This window comes from Cynara cardunculus (assembly GCF_001531365.2).
Source record: "Cynara cardunculus var. scolymus isolate 2C chromosome LG 4, CcrdV1, whole genome shotgun sequence".
Lineage (NCBI taxonomy): Eukaryota > Viridiplantae > Streptophyta > Magnoliopsida > Asterales > Asteraceae > Cynara > Cynara cardunculus.
Window position 1 is genome coordinate 11,407,057 of NC_037531.1, and position 20,507 is coordinate 11,427,563.

Sequence of the window (20,507 nt, forward strand, 5' to 3'; positions counted from 1 at the left end):
TATATATATATATATATATATATATATATATATATATAAATTGAGAAAAATAGTTGAATTTGATATACTTAAGATTTAAGAATGAGTATAGATAAGCTGTACTAAGGGGCCGCTTACCAAATGTTTACCTGGGTAAGCGCTCACCAAGTAACATTACATCACCGGATGAATATGATAAGGACCAAGAATCTTACTCGATAAGAGCGAGACAAGGACCAAGAGTCTTACCCGGTAAGTGTGGGCGACGACTCTTATCACGATAAACGCTTACCGGGTAAATTGTTGCATACGATATCGTTTTGGTGGACTAAAATCTTACCCGGTAAGTAAATAATAATGTTAAATTTTACCGGTAAGCACTTACCGGGTAAGTGTTTGGTAAACGGCCCCTAAGTGATTGATGATAAAAAGAAATTATGAGTAGAGAAAACAACGTATTCAAGATAAGAAAAATATTTTAATGTACCAAATAAGTAATCCGATCAACCCGACTAACTCATACGGTTTGAGTTAGATTGGATTGCACTTTGGTTTATGTTGGGTACTTGGGATGAAATTTTTTAAACCGTAAACATTTGATTGAGTTGTTTAAATATCTAAAACCCGATCAATCTAACCCATGAACATCCATATTTCGTATGTCATGTTGGAACACCCTCTTACACAACATGCTCATGTGCGAATAACTTCCCTTTTTGTTTTATTCATTGCTTGATTGCTGGATTATTATATTCTCACTATAACAAAATTGAGTTTATAGGATGTATAAAATATTTGAATGTCATAATAAACTATTTTATCAGACTTACGTTTATAAAATCAAACAATAAGACATTTTATCTAAAAGTATTACAAATATGTATATAGAACGTTTTTAGGTGTTTTAACAAGTTTTTAAAACATCTTTAAAATAAAATGCCATATTAACCGTTTTTACAACACTTTAAAGAAATGTTCTATGCCCATCTTTTTATAGATATTTGTTCAAATATTATTTTATGAAATACCTAATACGATATTTTATTTTTAAATTATTTTAGAAACTCTTTAAAATACATAAAATCATATATAAACTTATTACAACATTTTAAAGTAAAAAATATTAGCTTTAAATTGTATAAAATCTATACTATGTTATAATTTATTTGATAAAAACTCTTAAAAACCATTTTTGATGCATGAAATACTATTTATTGAAGCATATTACTTAAAATTCAAGATTACAAATAATTTTGCGTAAGTACAACTTATTAAAACTTTATTTTTAAATTCGTGTAACTAACTGCAGATAAACATAATCAAAGAATAAACATCTATTTTAAATATAAAAAATCTAAAATGTAATTAAAATAATCATTGAGTTCTAACAAAATATTAATTATTATCTTTATAAAAAATTATATTGTTAAACCAAAAATAAATTACTATGTTATTAAATCTAAATTAAATTATAATAAAAAATTGAATTAAAGAAGTTACACAAAAAAATGAGAACTATTAAATAGTTAATTTGATACTAATATCGATTTATTTTTATAAATTTTTTATGTTATCTTCAAATTTATATTTCATTTAAAAATAAAAACATTATCGCTTTCTCAAAAACACATAAAATCGTATTATATCGATAGAGACAAAAAATAAAAACTAAATATTAAAATCAAGATTTATCTCACTATATTATACAAATACTCTTCTAGTATTTTATTAAAACATTTACACATGTTTTAATGTAGCATCAACGCAATTTCATTGTACTTTTTAGGATAAGTATTTTAGATATATAATAATAATAATTAGTAATAAAGTATTTCATTTACATACATATTAAATTAAATACAAAAAATTACGTTTGAAACCTCTGTAGTTTGTTGAAAATTTCTATTTTCATCCTTGTAATTTTTAAATTACAATTTTTATTTCTATAATTTATAGTTCATCGTTTTTATGATTTAATTTTTTTTTTCATTTATATGATTGATAATTTATTTCTATCTTAGTCTATAATACTTAGGAGCCGTTTACCCAATTACTTATCCGGTAAGCGCTTACCGATAAGAGTGAACATTATGATTTATTTTGATGTGTAAGATTTTGGTATATCAAAACATATCGAATGCAACAATTTACCGGGTAAACGCTTACCTGGGTAAGAGTCGTCATCCTCACTTACCGGATAAGACTCTCTATCTTTCTCATTGCTCTTACCCGATGAAATTCTTGGCTCTTATCATGTTCATCCGATGAGAAAATTTATACGGTAAGCACTTACTAAGTAAGTGTCTAGTAAACGGCTCCTTAATGTTTAACCTTAGGATGAAAATATAAATGAATCAGAAACCATAGAAATGAAAAACGTAATTTCAAAACTATTGGTATGAAATTTGTAATTTTTAACAAACCATGTGAAAAAAAACACATAATTGATTCAATAAAATATTATATTTATTTTAAAACAATTAATTATTAAAATAAAAAAGGTTGAACAAGTGGGTCGGTTCGGTAGCCACTAAAAGAGGCACTTTTTCAGTCCGCCCCAAAATGTTGGCCGACCAAAACTCGTATGTTTTTTGTTGCGATTTTTGCTCCCACGTGACAAACAAACCCCACCAATACTTATATTATAATTCATCTTACAAATTTATAAATATCTTATTCAAATATTATACTTATAATAAGGGCCGTTTATTAAACACTTACTTGATAAGTGTTTACCGGATAAATTTCCTTATCGGATGAATATGAGAATGATCAAGAATCTTACCAGGTAAGAGCGATGAGAATGATGGAGAGTCTTACCCGGTAAGTAAGAATGACGACTTTTACGTAGGTAAGCGCTTGCCCAGTAAATTGTTGCATTCGATATGTTTTGATGTACTAAAATCTTGTGCATCAAAAGAAATCATATGGTTGACTCCTATCGGTAAGTGCTTACCGGTAAGCAATTGGGTAAACGACCCCTAAGTATGTTGGAATTTGATTTCGATATGAAGTTTTTCTCTTTAGTTTTGTTTTCTGCAAGATCTAAAGTTTACTGAATGTTAACTCACAACGTTATTAATTAGAAACCTTTGATGGATTAACTACCTACTAGACTGTGAAAAAGCAAAACCACGAATCTTTCATACCATGAAATGGGGATGATCCTCGACAACTGCTATACCAAAAATCCGTTCTTTGGTGAGTTTAGAGATGAGATTTCTTCTTGTCCTTCCTACGGTAATAATTTGACTTTACTTCTTTATTAATTTTTAGAAAAAGATAAGTATTAATCTGGAAGAAAGTATAAGTTGAATTGAATGTGACTTAATTCTTATCCATTATGTCTAATTAAAGTCGACCACATGTATATCTTCTTTTTCATCAATCTTGAAGATGTTATTGTCTTTTTCTTCCTTCTTCCTTGACAATACTTATTATGGTGTTTTAGTGTCTTTTATGTTTGTAAGTTTGCCTTCAAGTCCTTAACAAATCCAACTATATCAAACACAACATCAATACCAACTTGCACATTATCAAGAATTATATATATATATATATACATATGTATGTATTGATGCATATACTTATTCATGAGTGTATATCTCAATGAATATACAATATGTGGTTCTCACATATAAACGGTCACTTTATATGTATATATCATATTTAATAGAGTATTTGTTGTCGTAGATCTCTTTGTTGTCATTTCTTGTTTCCGTTTTTATTATATGTTTCATGTATATCTCTTTGTAGAGTACATATTAATATACTATTTTATTTATATGTTTGTAAGAGTGTATATGATGGTAGGTCTTGTTATAATAGTTTAGCAAAACAACCACCCATAAAAAGGAAATTTAATTAATACCCTTGTCATAGTTTGGTGAAATTTTATTAACATTCTTTAAAGTAGCTCTACTTTCTTCCACAAATATAAAGGATAATTTGGTAATTTTAAGTATGGAGGACTAACTCATATCTTAATATCCATATTATATCAAATACAGTGACTTCGGGCTATCTACAAAGCGGGTAGTTGTTTTAGAATTAATCAGCTCACATAGCGGATTAGATATCCAGTGGTTATTTAACTACAATTATACATGCATGATACATATATACATGCATAAATATTATATATACATTTGGTTATAAGAGAAGCGATATCCATGCATAATGTTGATGTATACATTTTGCCAACAAGTCAAACAAACGCGGTTTCCACTTCTTCATCATCATGCATCCCACTCACTTAAACCCTAAACCTAACAACATAAATAACCCTTCATACACATCATTTCTTTCCATCATTCAACGCCATGTCTACAACATTCATGATCTTTGCTTCTTCTCTCCTGATCATCGCCACCGTAATCCACCCATGCTCCGCCACAATCCCCCGGAAACTAGCCCTCGTACAAACACCACCCACCGTCCTCAAATACCACAAGGGATCAGTCCTTCATGGCAACATCACCATCAACCTCCTCTGGTACGGCAGGTTTTCTCCCATCCAGAAAACCATAATCATCGACTTTCTTGAATCACTCAACACCCACCTCCCACCTCCGCCGTCCGCCGCATCATGGTGGCAAACCACCGCGAAATACAAAGGTGGGTCACGGAGTATTCACGTAGGGAAACAAATCTTCGACGAGAAATGCTCTCTTGGGAAATCGCTTAAGGATTCTCAACTCGTTTCTTTGGCTTCTAAAGCTAAGGGCTTTAATGTAATCAGCTTGGTGTTGACGGCGGCCGACGTCGGAGTCGCCGGGTTTTGCATGAACCGTTGTGGGACTCACGGCACAACTCGGGTTAACAAGGGTCATAACTTTGCTTACGCGTGGGTTGGTAACTCGGCGACTCAGTGCCCAGATCAATGTGCTTGGCCGTTTGTTCAACCGACGTTTGGCCCAAAAACCCCGCCGTTGTTGGCGCCGAACGGTGACGCCGGCGTCGATGGGATGGTGATTAACATCGCGACGGTGCTGGCCGGAACTGTGACAAACCCGTTTGACGGCGGGTATTTTCAGGGTCCGGCTACTGCTCCATTGGAAGCGGTTACAGCTTGCACCGGAATATTCGGGTCGGGTGCATTTCCCGGGTACCCGGGAACTACTTTGGTTGATAAGAAGACGAGGGTTAGCTATAATGCGCAGGGTGTGAAGGGGCGGAAGTATTTGTTGCCTGCTATGTGGGACCCTAATACTTCCGCGTGCAAGACACTTGTGTAATGACGTGTGATTTAATAATTTTTCAATTTGTTTATTTAAAATATACACAAAATCATTGTGATTTTTGTTTGGGAATTTACAAAATATAATTGAAATAATGGAGAAAAAAATGACATAATTCAAGTATTTGTTTTGACAAGGAATTTTGGAAAACTGAACTTGCCTTAAATATCAAAAATATATGTTATGCTTCTGACATGTAGCTCAGTTTATAAAAAGATGAGGACGACTTGTGTTTAAATAAAAGATATGTTTTGGGTTCTATTTTGAACCTCCCGTCAACATCACCCGTTTAACGAGTCAAAAAATGCGCTATCACATTGATGTATGTATACATATATAACCAACTTCTATCCCTCAAAAATTTCTCGTTAAACTTACTCATATACAGAACACTAAATACGCATTGAACATCTGTATTTTTAGTTCTTTCCACACCATGGTCTGACACTGTCTTAATATATTCTCGATGACTTGCAGCTGACCACTTTCCTGTTGAATCTATTCTGATTGATGATGACATTAAAACCTTATTAATGATAACACTTTGTATTTGTCATTTAAATCTCTGTAAAAATTCTTTCCGCCAAATTACGGTGAACATATGTCAACTTACGTATCGCTATGTAGTTATGTCTAATTCTAATCGTGTTAGGTCTAATTCCTGTTACTTTTTTTTTTTTTGGATTTATTTTGTTTATGTATTTGTACAAACTTAATGTGTTTGATAATATTTTGGATTATATACTTGATGTACTTTAAAATCGCAATAAATTTGTATTAGCTCAATGTGATCGGTAGCTACTTGATGTACTTTTAAAACTCAGTAAATATATATTAGCTTCATATGTACAATATCTGTTCAATAGTTAGTCGTAGCATTCTAAATTTCAATGATAGTGTTGAGTGTGATAAATGAGAAAAATCCCTACTTTCTTAATTATTTCATAGTGGGTTTTTTTTTGGGTAACAATGGATTTTCGGGACATCTTATGTGAATTGACTAATCCCGTGAGAGTTCACGAATGTCTGGAGTCATTGCAGATGAACCTTGATGGCTACATGAGCTTTGATAACGTCTGGATTCGAACCCAGGGTAGATCAGATTTTTCACTAGATCCCCTCTGAGATTTGACCAATGTGGCAATGGAATTTGAGCAAATCGTATTGTTACTCTGAAGGAAGTTCTTTTAAATTCTTTCAACGTGAAAAATTCCCAACTTTTTTAATCAATTAACGTTCGTTTGAATATAGTCTCGATAGACATTGAGCATATATTCAATTGTGTTTCTACGTTCTAAGATAAATGTGAATTTTTTTTTCAACATTTTTAAATGTGTCACTATGGTCTTCGATATTGAGTTTATAGGTCGCCTAAAATGTTTAAGTGTCCTAATAAAGTTCCTACAGAACTTAAGTTTACAGGACCAAAAAAATATAACGTCATATCTAAAAGTGATATAATAAGTTTATAAGACGTTTTTGAACATTGTAACAACTTTTTTAGGACTTCTTTTAAAAAAAATAATATGTTGTGTTAGTTATTTTACAAGATACTATTTGAAAAAAAATGTCATGAAAACACAATAGTTCTATAAAACGATGGGTTTATAGAGCAATTGTTAAAAGTATCTTATAAAATAGCCAATATGACATTTTTATTTTTAAAATGTTCTAAAAAACTTGGTAAGATGCCTAAAAGCATTATATAACTTATTACAAAACTTTTAAATAAAATGATCTATTACGACACTTGACCATTTGTTGGTGTCCTATAAACCCGATTTTGTTGTAGTGGGTAGTAATTTTGGTATACAAATATCTATTTTCCACCCAAATATTCTATCATTGACATTTTTATCAATTGATCAACCAACAATAAATTTTCATCTGATTTATCATAAACTTTATGGTTCATATTTCAAGCCAAAATGGCGCTACCATGTATTTTTTTTCAAGCAGTCTTTCAACAATAATAGGATTAAATCCCATCTTGATTCATGTCATCGTTGTCGTCGTATTCTTTGCTATCCTGCCCATCATTCCTGTCATTGAGCATAAATAGAACCGGTCGAGTATATATGTACCGAGCATGTATTTAATCAAGCCAAATTAATGATATCATAAAATTAAAAACAATCGAAGAAACAAGGGGGCTGTTTGGGCACTTGCTTAATGGTTTAGTGCAGAATGATTAAGTGATTAGAATGATTAAGAGACTCTCATGATATAGTGCAAAAGAGAATATGATTGTTTGGTAATTGTTTACAATGAAATTATAGCGTTTAATGGTTAAAGGAGGCTCATGATACAAAATCATTCAGAGGGTTTTAGAATCATTAAGAGGCAGGCTTTTTTTTTTTACAAACAAGATTCACCTCTTAACGATTCAGATGTGCCTCTTAATGGAGCTATTAAGAAGTAAACAAACAACCCCTTAGATTTTTCGTACCTAATATTTTAAATTTTATTGATTTAACTCGTAAAATCGTTCTTTAAATCGATCCATTTAAACGTTAACTTCGACAAATATTAATAGTTTATTAACGGGTACACTTATTATCTGTATTTTTATATATAGACACACATTCTTGAGTTAATTGTCAACCCATGCGTTATTTTACTCTGTATTTTTTAGCATAAACTGTTTAATCTATGCACATAAATTATCTTACATCAACAGCATTTCGATTTTTTGGGCGATTCATAATCTTGACACCAGTAGTGGATCTACGTCATTATCAAAAATCGTTTATATTAAAACAAAAACTACAAACGAACACCTACATAATTAGTTTCGTGTAAATTTTCTTACTTTATATTATAATATTAAAGAATTAATTAAATCACAAATAATTCAATATATAAATATTTTAGTAGATTTTTGGTTTTCTATTTATAATATAATTGAAGCAAATCTATTAAATTTTTCAACAATTTTAAATTTTATGATTTTAAAAAAATAAGAAAAAATCATATACTTCAATATGTATATTATTTTGAATTAAAAGAAATACATTTTAAATGACAAATATATGAAGAGCCCAATTTAATATCTTAATGATCCAACTTCTCTCACATTTGGCCCAACATTTTCCCTCTAAATCGAGTTATTTTAACATCGACAATCCTCTAGTTTTGTTTCAAATGTCGTTTTTTTGTTGTTCTACGTTTGAAATTCTTCATGGTTTCACCGATCAATTCAAACGAAGGAGAAAATTCATCAATCGACATGCCCTGCTGAAAAAGATTCAAATGATATTGAGATGCTTTTAGATACGGTTCTATCTATATTATAATATATAATCGTACGTGATAATATAGTCGATGTTAACGTAAATCATATGTATGGAAGTTGCGCTCTCATATATATATATATATATATATATATAGAGAGAGAGAGAGAGAGAGAGAGAGAGAAGGGTTCAAAAGAGAACCCCCTGTTCTACGAAAATGGGAGAATACTTATGGGTCTCCAGATTAATTAACACATAATAAAAAGTAGAATAAATGAAAATAAAAATAAATTAACACATAATAAAAAAAATAGATTAAATGAAAATAAATCAACATTTATCCATAATTTTCTGTTATCCTAGATTTATCTTTATCTCTTAAATTTTGTTATTATCATTGAAGACCTTTTATGTCGTTATATCCGTAGTTAATGGTGTGATAATACTGTGATAATGATTTGATAAATTGAAGATTGTTTTTGATATGATAATCATCTAATAATCATGTGATTTTTGTTGTGATAGCGATGTGATAATGTTGTGATAATCAAAAACCAACGATGATCATGTCTACATTAATTGACTTGTTTGTTCGTTATGTGATATATTGTGATAATTATTTGATACCAATTTGTGTATTATCTGTATGTGATTTTAGATATAAGGATATCAACCAAATTACAGATAAATACGAAATTAATCACATGATTATTCTTAATTAATTACTTTATTTTGTTTTAGTTTTAATCGTGGCTTAAATATTTAGAGGCCCATAAACGTTCTCGCATTCTCGTAAAACAAAGGTGTTCTCGTAAAATGATATTATGAAGAATGAACATCGAATACGACTAAATACTTCAATTGATTCTGTTAGATATTTGTTGAACGGTGCATTAGCATTCTGTTGTCATGACAATTCGGAAAAATTTGTTTACAGAGGAAAGTTCTTGGAACTAATAAGTTGATTCAAGAAAGATGAGACCGTTTGTAATGTTACATTACAAAATGCTCTGGGGAATAATCAAATGGTGGCTCCAAGTATCTAAAAAGACGTTGATTGCTATTCACAAGAAATACTCAAATCCACTTTTGTGGGATTGTTAATGGAAGATTTGTTGGACTTGTTCATGTGAAAGAGACTTCTTATTTGAATCTAAAACCTGCTATCGGATCATCATTTACTGAATATTATTGAGTTTAACAAAGGTCAGAGGTTAAGGTTACGATGGAGCAAGTAATATGTGTGGTGAGTTTAACGGTTTGAAAGCTTTGATCATTAATGAAAATAATTCAACATATTATCACTACAACAAAATTGAGTTTATAGGACATCCTCAATCTCTAAGCGTCCCAATAAACCGCTTTATAGGACTTAATTTATAAGACAAAAATATAAAACGTCATATCTAAATTTGTTGTAATAAGTTTATATGACGCTTTTGGACGTCTTCACAAGTTTTTTAGAACATTTTTAATACAAAGTGTCGTATTAACAAAACTCAATTTTTTGTAGGACATTTATTTTATAGGACAAATTTTCAAATATTGTCCTATAAAGTTGCTAATGAGACGTTTTATATTAAAAGTGTCTTAAAAAACTTATTAAGACGTCAAAAAACGTCATACAACGCCTTTAGGTAAGACGCTTTATTTTTTTGGTCCTATAAACTAAATCTTATAAAGAGGTCTATTAAGACACTTAGAAATTGGGAGTGTCCTATAAACCCAATTTTATTGTAGTATATGTTCATTGTTTGCACACCAACTTTAGTTAGTTACTGTTGCAATTGCAAAAAAACATCATGGTGATGTAAATTTCTTTGAGTTGTTGATTGTTTTAATGAATGTGGTTTGTGCTTCTTGCAAAAGAAAAGATATGCTCATAGAAAGTCAAAAAGAAGAAGTGGAAAAACTTGTCGGTAGTGGTGAAATCAAAACCGGAAGTGGGTTAAATCAAGAGCTTTCTCTTGTAAGAGCTGGAGATACACGTTGGGGCTCTCATTACAGAACAATTCTATGTTTGGTTGACTTCTTTCCTTGTTTTATTAAGGTGCTTCAATATGTTGAAAGTAGTTGCAATAATAGTACAAGTGTATGGAAAACACGTAGGCTTCAAATACTTTGAAATCGTATGAATTTGTGTTTCATTTCCACTTGATGTTGCACATTTTGGGGGTCAAATGCGGTGACTCCAGAGGTTCAAATGCGGTGACTCCGGGCTATCTGCAAAGCAGGTGGTCTCCCTGGAATTAGTCGGTTTGCATAACGGGTCGGATATCCAGGTTAATAGAAAAAAGGTACAGTATGACTTCTACTTTATTGTCTCATTTCACGCATGGTCACTTTCCTGATTCACTGTTCAAAACTGGCCAATGCAATCCTTAACAGTACAAGCATGTCATGGTTTTTTATCCTCTTGTGACACGTGGAATATACGTATTTTAGAGCATTAAATGCTTATGGTATATATAGTTGGGAAGATCTTCTTCTCATTGTGTGAGAGTGTGCCTTCAAGAGACAATCCACTGTGTTAATCTTTGCAAGAGAGACTCATCTGAACTGTGTGAGCTTTGTAAGAGATTCTTAGTATTATCTCATATAGTAAAGCAATGTTTGTTTTAGTTTAGGCTCTTCATCTTATTTTCTCTTCCACAAACAATCTGTAAATTCATCAAAAGGCCTTTGATCTGACGATATGTGAGTCTTTTGCCTCCTAGAAGTTCAAGAGTTCAAACCTCACCAAATGTGAGAAGGGTGCGTGAGTTTATTTGTTCTATTTGTCGTATATAAATAATATAAAAAAAGCCCAAATAAACCTGTCATACTCCTAATAATATTTTGGATGAATTTAAGACAATTTTCTAAAAGACTTAAATCCAAACACTTAGGAAAAACCACAAAATCATTTTTTTTTCTTTGTACAAGTGTTATAAAGGAGAAATATTTTAAAAACAAAATGTCATATGCTTAAATAAGGTAAACTCATAAATCCAACTGTTTGAAAAAGAAAACATCTAATCATTCTGAAAAATTGTTCTATAAAATATTATTAAAAAATGTGTCATTAAGAAAATGGACTAAAATTATCAAGTGATTTTTTTTATTAACCTGGATATTCAACCTGTTATGCGAGCCGACTAATTCCAAGACAACCATCTGTTTTGTGGGTAGATGGGTAGTCCGGAGTCACCGTATTTGAACCTTCTTGGCCACAAGAGAATTTTTATTTCTTCTTGCATTTGAACTTATGACCTCCTGACACTTTTGACCTTTGAAGCCCAAGTTCAAACCAATCAGACACTACTCTTGTGGTTCAAATTGTTTATTCTTCTTCACTTTTTAGCCTACTTTTTTTAATTTGACAAAAATAACAAAGATTTGACCACAAGGGTGATGCCTGATTGGTTTGAGTTTGGCTCCAAAGGTCAAAAGTACCAGGAGGTCTCAGGTTCAAATCTAAGGAAGAATAAAAATCCCCTTGTGGCCACAAAGGTTCAAATGCGGTGACTCAGGGCTATCTGCAAAGCAGGTGGTTGCCCTGGGATTAGTCGGCTCGCATAGCGGGTTGGATATTTAGGTTAATCAAAAAAAAAAAAAAAACAAAGATTTCATTTTTGTACATTTCAAACAACTTGCAAAATCTAATTTTTTCTAAATTAAATATTAATACGACGAAGTCAGCTTGACGACAACATGACTTACGAAATGTCCTTTTGACTTGTGATTTCTTATTAGCGACTTACAAAATGGCTTACCATAATCATACTCTATTCTTAAAAAGTACATTTCACAAGTTGTGAAATGGTCAATCGCAAAATCTTCACTATTTTGGTTCAAACATGAAAAAACAGGCTAAAAATAGCTAGTTTGGTCAATTTCTCCATAGAATTATTTATTTATTGGGTCATATTTCATTACCTAATTTGTTCAAACAACCTATTGTTCAGCAATGAATTCTAAAAAGAACCTTCCTTTGCAGGAAATATATTATAGTAAACAGAAAACTCGGCGTTCATTCATGAATCGTCTTGTTCATGCCATCAAGAGCTACAGCTATATCTCTCGAAGGTGTTTGTTAGCTTCAGCAATAGGAATTGTCCGCCTATCCAGGTAACCTTGTAAAGGTAGAATTAGGAATCAAAGCCTGGATTTAGCTTGATTGCTTTCCGCCCTTTTTCAATACTAGACTGACATTCTCGTTTCGCTTGTTCAGTTCGACTTCATCTGTTGGATGACGATAAAGATGCTTCTGCTTCTTCTTATTGTTATTGTAGTATCATGATCAATTTTTATGCAGTTGTTATAGGACTAGAACATATATTATAAGTTTAAAAATCTAATCAAATACTTTATCAGCAACACAACAAAATTGGGTTTATTGGACCTTGAGAATTTCTAAGCATCCTAATATAGTGCTTTATAATATTTAATTTATAGAACCAAAAAATAAATCATCTTAAAGGCGTTGTAATGAGTTTATAAGATGTTTTTTGACATTTTAAAATGTTTTTTAAAACGATTGTAATACAAAGCCTAACATTTGTTTTTTTATGGTACACTTTTGAGAAAATGTCATATAAACCTATCTTTTTATAAGGAACTTGTTTTTATAAGATATTTTTCAAATAGTGTTCTGTAAAATAGCTAATACGATGTTTTTTTTATTTTAAAAATGTCCTAAAAACTTATTACGACAACCAAAAACGTTCTATAAACATATTACAACGCATTTCGATAGAATGTTTTATTTTTGGTTCTATAGATTAAAGTCTTATAAAACGGTCTATTTGGAAGCTTAGAATTATTTTTACGTATTTTAAATTCAACTTTGTCGTAGGGTAGGACATTGGAGATATATACTACAAAGTGTGTTTTTACTATTTAAAATATTTTTAAGTGGAATTTGTTTTTTAATAGGTGCTGAAGTCTGATTTCACTTCTGATTTATAAGGGGTAGTCTTGAAGTCTGAAATATGGATCAGTAAGATTATTTGTTTTTACGTCTGAAGTCCGAAATCTGAATCGGTCAAACTAGTGCAAAAATGGGAGAATACTTATGGGTCTTCAAAAGAGAACCTCCTGTTTTACGAAAATGGGAGAATACTTATGGATCTTCATATTAATTAACACATAATAAAAAGTAGAATAAGGGGCTGTTTACTAACTGTTGACCGGACTGACTCGGTCAGCAGTCAGTGTGTTTACCAAATCACGAATCTGACCGAGATCTGACCGAAATCTTACCCAGTCAGCTTCGATTTCATGCTTACCCGAGTCAGATTTCACGTTTCCATACTTGCCCTCTTTCTCCCTCTCTATTCACAGACCGCTATACATCTTCTTCCTGTGATTTTCCTGTGGCAGGCGGTTATTTTGATTTTCCGAGGCGATTTGACGTTATTTTCTATTTCGGAAGGGGTGCTTACTGCGTCACTCTCGTCCCTTCTCCTTTCTCCCACTATACATCTTCTTCCCCTTTGGGTATAGCATGTGATTTTGACTGTGGATTCGCCGATGGCTGCATGTGATTGTGGTTTTGCCGATTGGAGGTGGGGATCGCCGGTTGGGATGTTTGAGGATGATTGGGGTTCCGATATGATGGTTTGTGTTCTTGTGGTTTTCGATGATTTCATCTATGGAGATAATCGAAGGGAGGCTTTTTGAACTGGGATTTTAGGGTTTATAGATATGATGCGGATGTTCTTTGATGATTTGATCTGATTTGGTTGGTCGGTTTTGTTGTATGGTGTTTTTTGGGCTTTTCAAATTGAAGATGTATGTGGGCTGATGTTTTGGGCTGAASCTTTGAATTTATGGATGGCTTTCTATCTAGATTTGGAATAATACACATGACATTTGGGCCGGATAATTACATGAAAAAAATACCTAATCAATATATAATTATAAATAGGGTTACAATGGTCATTATATTGTTGATAAGAACTTACCAAAAATATTTGATAAACATTCTTAGTCGGGACAGCACTTACCGGGATAGCACTTACTCGGGTCAGCACTCTTACCCGGATAGCACTTACCCGATAAGACTTGGTAAACAGCCCCTAAATGAAAATAAAAATTAATTGACACATAATAAAAAAATAGATTAAATGAAAATAAATCAACATTTATCCATAATTTTATGTTATCCTAGATTTATCTTTATCTGTTAAATTTTGTTATTATCATTGGAGACCTTTTATGTCGTTGTGTCCATTGTTGATGGTGTGATAATACAGTGATAATGATTAGATAAATTGAAGATTGTTTATGATGTGATTTTGATATGATAATTATTTAATAATCATGTGATTTTTGTTGTGACAACGATGTGATAATGTTGTGATAATAAAAAACCAACGATGATCATGTCTACATTAATTCACTTGTTTGTTCGTTATGTGATATATTGTGATAATTGTTTGATACCGGTTAGTGTATTATCTGTATGTGATTTTAGAGATAATGATATCAACCAAATTACAAATAAATACGAAATTAATCACATGATTATCCTTAATTAATTATTTTATTTTCTTTTAGTTTTAATCGTGGCTTAAATATTTAGAGGCCCATAAACGTTCTTGCATTCTCGTAAAACAAAGGTGTTCTCGTAAAATGATACTATGAATAATGAACATCGAATACGACTAAATACTTCAATTGATTCTATTAGATATTTGTTGAACGGTGCATTAGCATTCCGTTGTCATGACGATTCGGAAAAATTTGTTTACAGAGGAAAGTTCTTGGAACTAATAAAGTTAATTCGAGAAAGATGAGACATTTTGTAATGTTACATTACAAAATGCTCCGGGGAATAATCAAATGGTGGCTCCAAGTATCTAAAAAGACATTGTTGATTGCTATTCACAAGGAATACTCAAATCCACTTTTGTGGGATTGTTAATGGAAGATTTGTTGGACTTGTTCATGTGAACAAGACTTATTATTTGTATCTTAAATCTGCTATCAGATCATTATTTACTGAATATGGTTGAGTTTAACAAAGGTCAGAGGTTAAGATTACGATGGAGCGAGCAATATGCGTGGTGAGTTTAACGGTTTGAAAGCTTTGATCATTAATGAAAATAATTCAATATATTATGTTCATTGTTTTGCACACCAACTTTAGTTAGTTATTGTTGCAACTGCAAAAAAAATATCATGGTGCTGTAAATTTATTTGAGTTGTTGATTGTTTTGATTAATGTGGTTTGTGCTTCTTGCAAAAGAAAAGGTATGCTCATAGAAAGTCAAAAAGAAGAAGTGGAAAAACCAATCAGTAATGGTGAAATCAAAATCGAAAGTGGGTTAAATCAAGAGCTTTCTCTTGTAAGAGCTGGAGATACACGTTGGGGCTCTCATTACAAAACAATTCTATGTTTGGTTTACTTATTTCCTTGTTTTATTAAGGTGCTTCAGTATGTTGAAAGTAGTTGCAATAATAGTACAAGTGTATGGAAAACACGTAGGCTTCAAATATTTTGAAATCGTATGAATTTGTGTTTTATTTGCACTTGATGTTGCACATTTTGTGCGTCATCAATTTAGCATCACAAACTCTTCAAAGAAAAGATCGAGATATTTTAAATTCTATTTCATTGATGAAAACAACCAAGGAAAAACTGCAAGAGTTTAGAGTTGATGGATTTGAGCCACTTTTGGAGAACATCTTTTTTTTAATGAGAAATATGATACTGAATGGTGAATATGTTGATCCAAATAACTGAAGACATAAAACCAATATCACACATTGACTACTAAAGTTAACATTGGCTTTATAAGTTGCAACTAGGGGTGAGCATAGGCGGGTACCCGCCCTTTTTTACAGGAATCGGAACCGGCGGTTCTTGAGATATTGGAACCGGAACCGGAACCGGTTAGAGCGGTTCTTAAATTTTTAGAACCGGAACCGGAACCGCCGGGAACCGGTTCCGGTTCTGGTTCCGGGTACCCGCTTCCTAAAATATTAAAATTTTATTATTTAGAAATAAAAAATAAAACATTGCCAAAACACTAAATAAATAAGCAAAAATACAAATTATACAGAATAATTGTTACAAATATTGTTTAACGATTACAAACTATAATAGATTAATAGAAAATATTCAAAGTTTAACGATTACACACTATAATGGTAAATGTTCAAAGTTTAACGATTACATACTATGAATCMAAGTGAATACACAATTTGAAAAAATACGAATCATTTTATATGGAGAATTTAGATGAATAATGAAGATGACGACGTGCTTTCAAGATGTAAACCTAATATAAATTTGATATTAAAAAATAATTATTATTTTTTTACTTGAAAAATACCAGGTACCTGGCGGGTAACGGTTCCGAAAAATTGAGAACCGGAACCGGAACCATTCTCAATCGGTTCCGTATTTTAGGAACCGGAACCGGAACCACTCATATCGGTTCCGGTTCCGGAACCGGCAGTTCCAAGGCGGTTCCGGTTCCATAGCCGGGTACCCGGTTCCGCTGCTCACCCCTAGTTGCAACCACATTAGTTGAGAGGTGTTTTTCTGCAATGAAGCTTGTGAAGTCAGATTTGTGCAATCGGATTGTTTATGACTTTTTGAATGCTTGTGTGATTTGTGCAATAGAAAGAGAAGCACTTGCAATGTTACGATTGAGATGTGATAGTTTTCTTTTGAAAAAATGAAAACTAGTAAACGTCAATATTGTCATATCATGTTGCTTACACTGCGACCCCCATTTCCAAAATTTCTGGATCCACCTCTTGTGCTCGCTGAATGTTCACCAAATGAGAGACAATGCTTACTTAGTGATTAAATCCTTTGTGACACCCAATTAAGTCTCATAGATTTAAAACAAAAGAACTTTAGGTTATATCGAAGATATAGATAAAGATAAAGATAAAGATAAAAGGAATTAAAGCGGTTTCAGAATATCTACTTATCTGATTATGTGAGCATTGATCAGCAAGAAGCTCAACAAGTCTGTATCTCTATCTCTGCCTCTCTGTCTCTCTTGCTATATTGCAAAAGTTAAAACCATGCAACTACATGACAAAAGGTACAATACGACTTCTATTTTATTGTCTCATTTCACGCATGGTCACTTTCCTGCTTCACTGTTCAAAACTGGCCAATGCAATCCTTAACAGTACAAGCAGGTCATGGTTTCTTATCCCCTTGTGACACGTGGAATATACCTATTTTAGAGCATTAAATGCTTAAGGTATATGTAGTTGGGAAGATCTTCTTCTCAGCGTGTGAGAGTGTGCCTTCAAGAGACAATCTATTGTGTGTAATCTTTGCAAGAGAGACTTATCTGAACTGTGTGAGCTTTGTAAGAGATTTTTAGGGGCTGTTTGGCAGTTGCTGAATGGTTTGGTGCAGAATGATTAAGTGTTCAGAATGATTAAGAAGCTTTCATGATATAGTGCAAAAGGAAAGATAATTGTTTGATAATTTTTTACAATGAAATTATGACGTTTAATGGTTAAGGGAGACTCATGATACAAAATCATTCAGAGTGTTTTAGAACCATTAAGAGGAAGAATTTTTTTTTGCCAAACAAGATTCATCTCTTAACGATTCAGAGACTGTCTCTTAATGGAACTATTAAAAGGTAAACAAACAACCCCTTAGTATTATCTCATATAGTAAAGCAATGTTTGTTTTAGTTTAGGCTCTTCATCTTATCTTCTTCCGCAAACAATCTGTAAATTCATCAAAGGGCCTTTGGTCTGATAGTATGTGAGTTTTTTGCCTCCTAAAAGGTCAAGTGTTCAAACCTCACCGAAGATAAGAAAAGTATTTATTTGTTTTATTTATCGTATATAAATATTATGAAAAAGCCCAAATAAACCTGCCATACTCCTACTAATATTTTGGATGAATTTAAGACAATTTTCTAAAAGACTTAAAATCCAAACACTTAGGAAAAACCACAAATTCATTTTTTTTTCTTTGTACAAGTGTTATAAAGGAGAAACATTTTTAAAAACAAAATGCCATATGCTTAAATAAGGTAAACTCATAAATCCAACTGTTTGAAAAAGGAAACATCTAATCATTCTGAAAAATTGTCCTATAAAATATTATTAAAAAATGTGTCATTAAAAAAAAGAAAATGGACAATCAAATGGTTTATTTTTTTTATTAACATGGATATTCAACCCGTTATGCGAGCCGACTAATTGCAGGACGACCATATGTTTTGCGGGTAGATGGATAATTCGGAGTCACCGCATTTGAACCTTCGTGGCCACAAGAAGATTTTTATTCCTCATTGGATTTGAACCTAAGACCTCCTGACATTTTTGACCTTTGAAGTCTAAGTTCAAACCAATCAGACACTACTCTTGTGGTTCAAATGATTTATTCTTCTTCACTTTTTAGCCTACTTTTTTTTAATTTGACAAAAATAACAAAGATTTCATTATCATACATTTCAAACAACTTGCAAAATCTAATTTTTCTAAATTAAATATGAATACGACGAAGTCAGCTTGACGACAACATGACTTACAAAATGTCCTTTTGGCTTGTGAATTCTTATTAGTGACTTACAAAATGGCTTACCATAATCATACTTTATTCTTAAAAAGTACATTTCGCAAGCTGTGAAATGGTCAATCGTAAAATCGTCACTATTTTGGTTCAAACATGAAAAAACAGGCTAAAATAGCTAGTTTAGTCAATTTCTCACTAGAATTATTTGTTTCTCGGGTCATATCTGATTACCTGATTTGTTCAAACAACCTATTGTTTAGCAATGAATTCTAAAAAGAAGCTTCATTCGCAGGAAATATATTGTAGTAAACAGAAAACCCGTCGTTCATTCAGGAATTGGTTTGCTCGTGCCATCAAGAGCTACAGTTGTATTTCTCGTAGGTGTCTTAGCTCCAGCAATAGGAATTGTCTGCCCATCCAGATAACCTCTTAAAGGTAGAATTAGGAACCAAAGCCAGGATTTAGCTTGATTGTTGCTTTTCGCCCTTTTTCAGTACTAGACTGACATTCTCATTTCGCTTGTTCAGTTCGACTTCATCCGTTGGATGACGATAAAGATGCTTCTGCTTCTTCTTATTGTTATCGTAGTATCATGGATCATTTTTTATGCAGTTGATGTAGGTCTAGGACATATTCTCTTTGATTGGTATTATAAATTTAAAAATCTAATCAAATACTTTATCAGCAATACAATAAATTGGGTTTATTGGACATTGACAATTTCTAAGCATCCTAATATATTGTTTTATAATATTTAATTTATAGAACAAAAAAATAAATCACCTTAAAGGCGTTGTAATGGGTTTATAGGATGTTTCACGCAATGCAGCGGGATATATTTCGATTTTAATGTTTCGTTTTTTTTTTGTCCCTGTCGATATTATAATATAGATTTATGTGGTTTTGAGCAAAAAATATAAATGTTCTTATTTTTTGTGTAATTTCTTTAATTTAATTTTTTTTATTATAATTTAATTGGGAAAATTGCATCAAATATATAATGAACTTTCACCTGATTGCTATTTTGGAGAACCAACTTTCAAAATCGTTATTTTGGGGAACCAACTTTCACTTGATTCTTATTTTGATGAACCAACTTTCACCTGATTCCTATTTTGGGGAAACAACCTTCAAAATCGTCATTTTGGGGAACCAACTTGCACATGATTTCTATTTTGGGGAACCAACTTGCAAAACAAATTATAGAAAAATAACTAAAATTCGTTTTTTTTTCAAAAATTAATGCAATAAAATCTATTTTTTATTTCAAATCTCGTTTTTTTTAAATTCAGATATCAAATTAAAGATTTTTTCGAAAAAAATCCAAATTACCACGATAAAAATTGTTTTTCATTAATGCAATAAAAAATCAATTTAATAGAAAAAAATTAATTGATGCAATAAAAATAAATATTAAATATCACATTCAAGATTTTTATATCTAACCAATCTGTGTTAATATTAAAGTTTAAATCAAATTTGGCAAATCCAACCAAAAGTTTGATAGAGACCTTTACCTATTATCTGTTCAACAAATCAACCAGACGCTTAAATAAACAA

At 31.7% G+C, this 20,507-nt stretch overlaps 1 protein-coding gene across 1 annotated transcript; it reads left to right on the forward strand.

Annotated features, from left to right (window-relative positions):
• The first annotated feature begins 4,224 nt into the window (after window positions 1-4,224).
• Window positions 4,225-5,352, forward strand: LOC112511695 (protein EXORDIUM-like 2). The gene has a single exon (XM_025117406.1). It carries the CDS (start codon window positions 4,302-4,304, stop codon window positions 5,214-5,216), a length of 915 nt encoding a protein of 304 aa, XP_024973174.1. The 5' UTR covers window positions 4,225-4,301; the 3' UTR covers window positions 5,217-5,352.
• The last annotated feature ends 15,155 nt before the right edge of the window (window positions 5,353-20,507 follow it).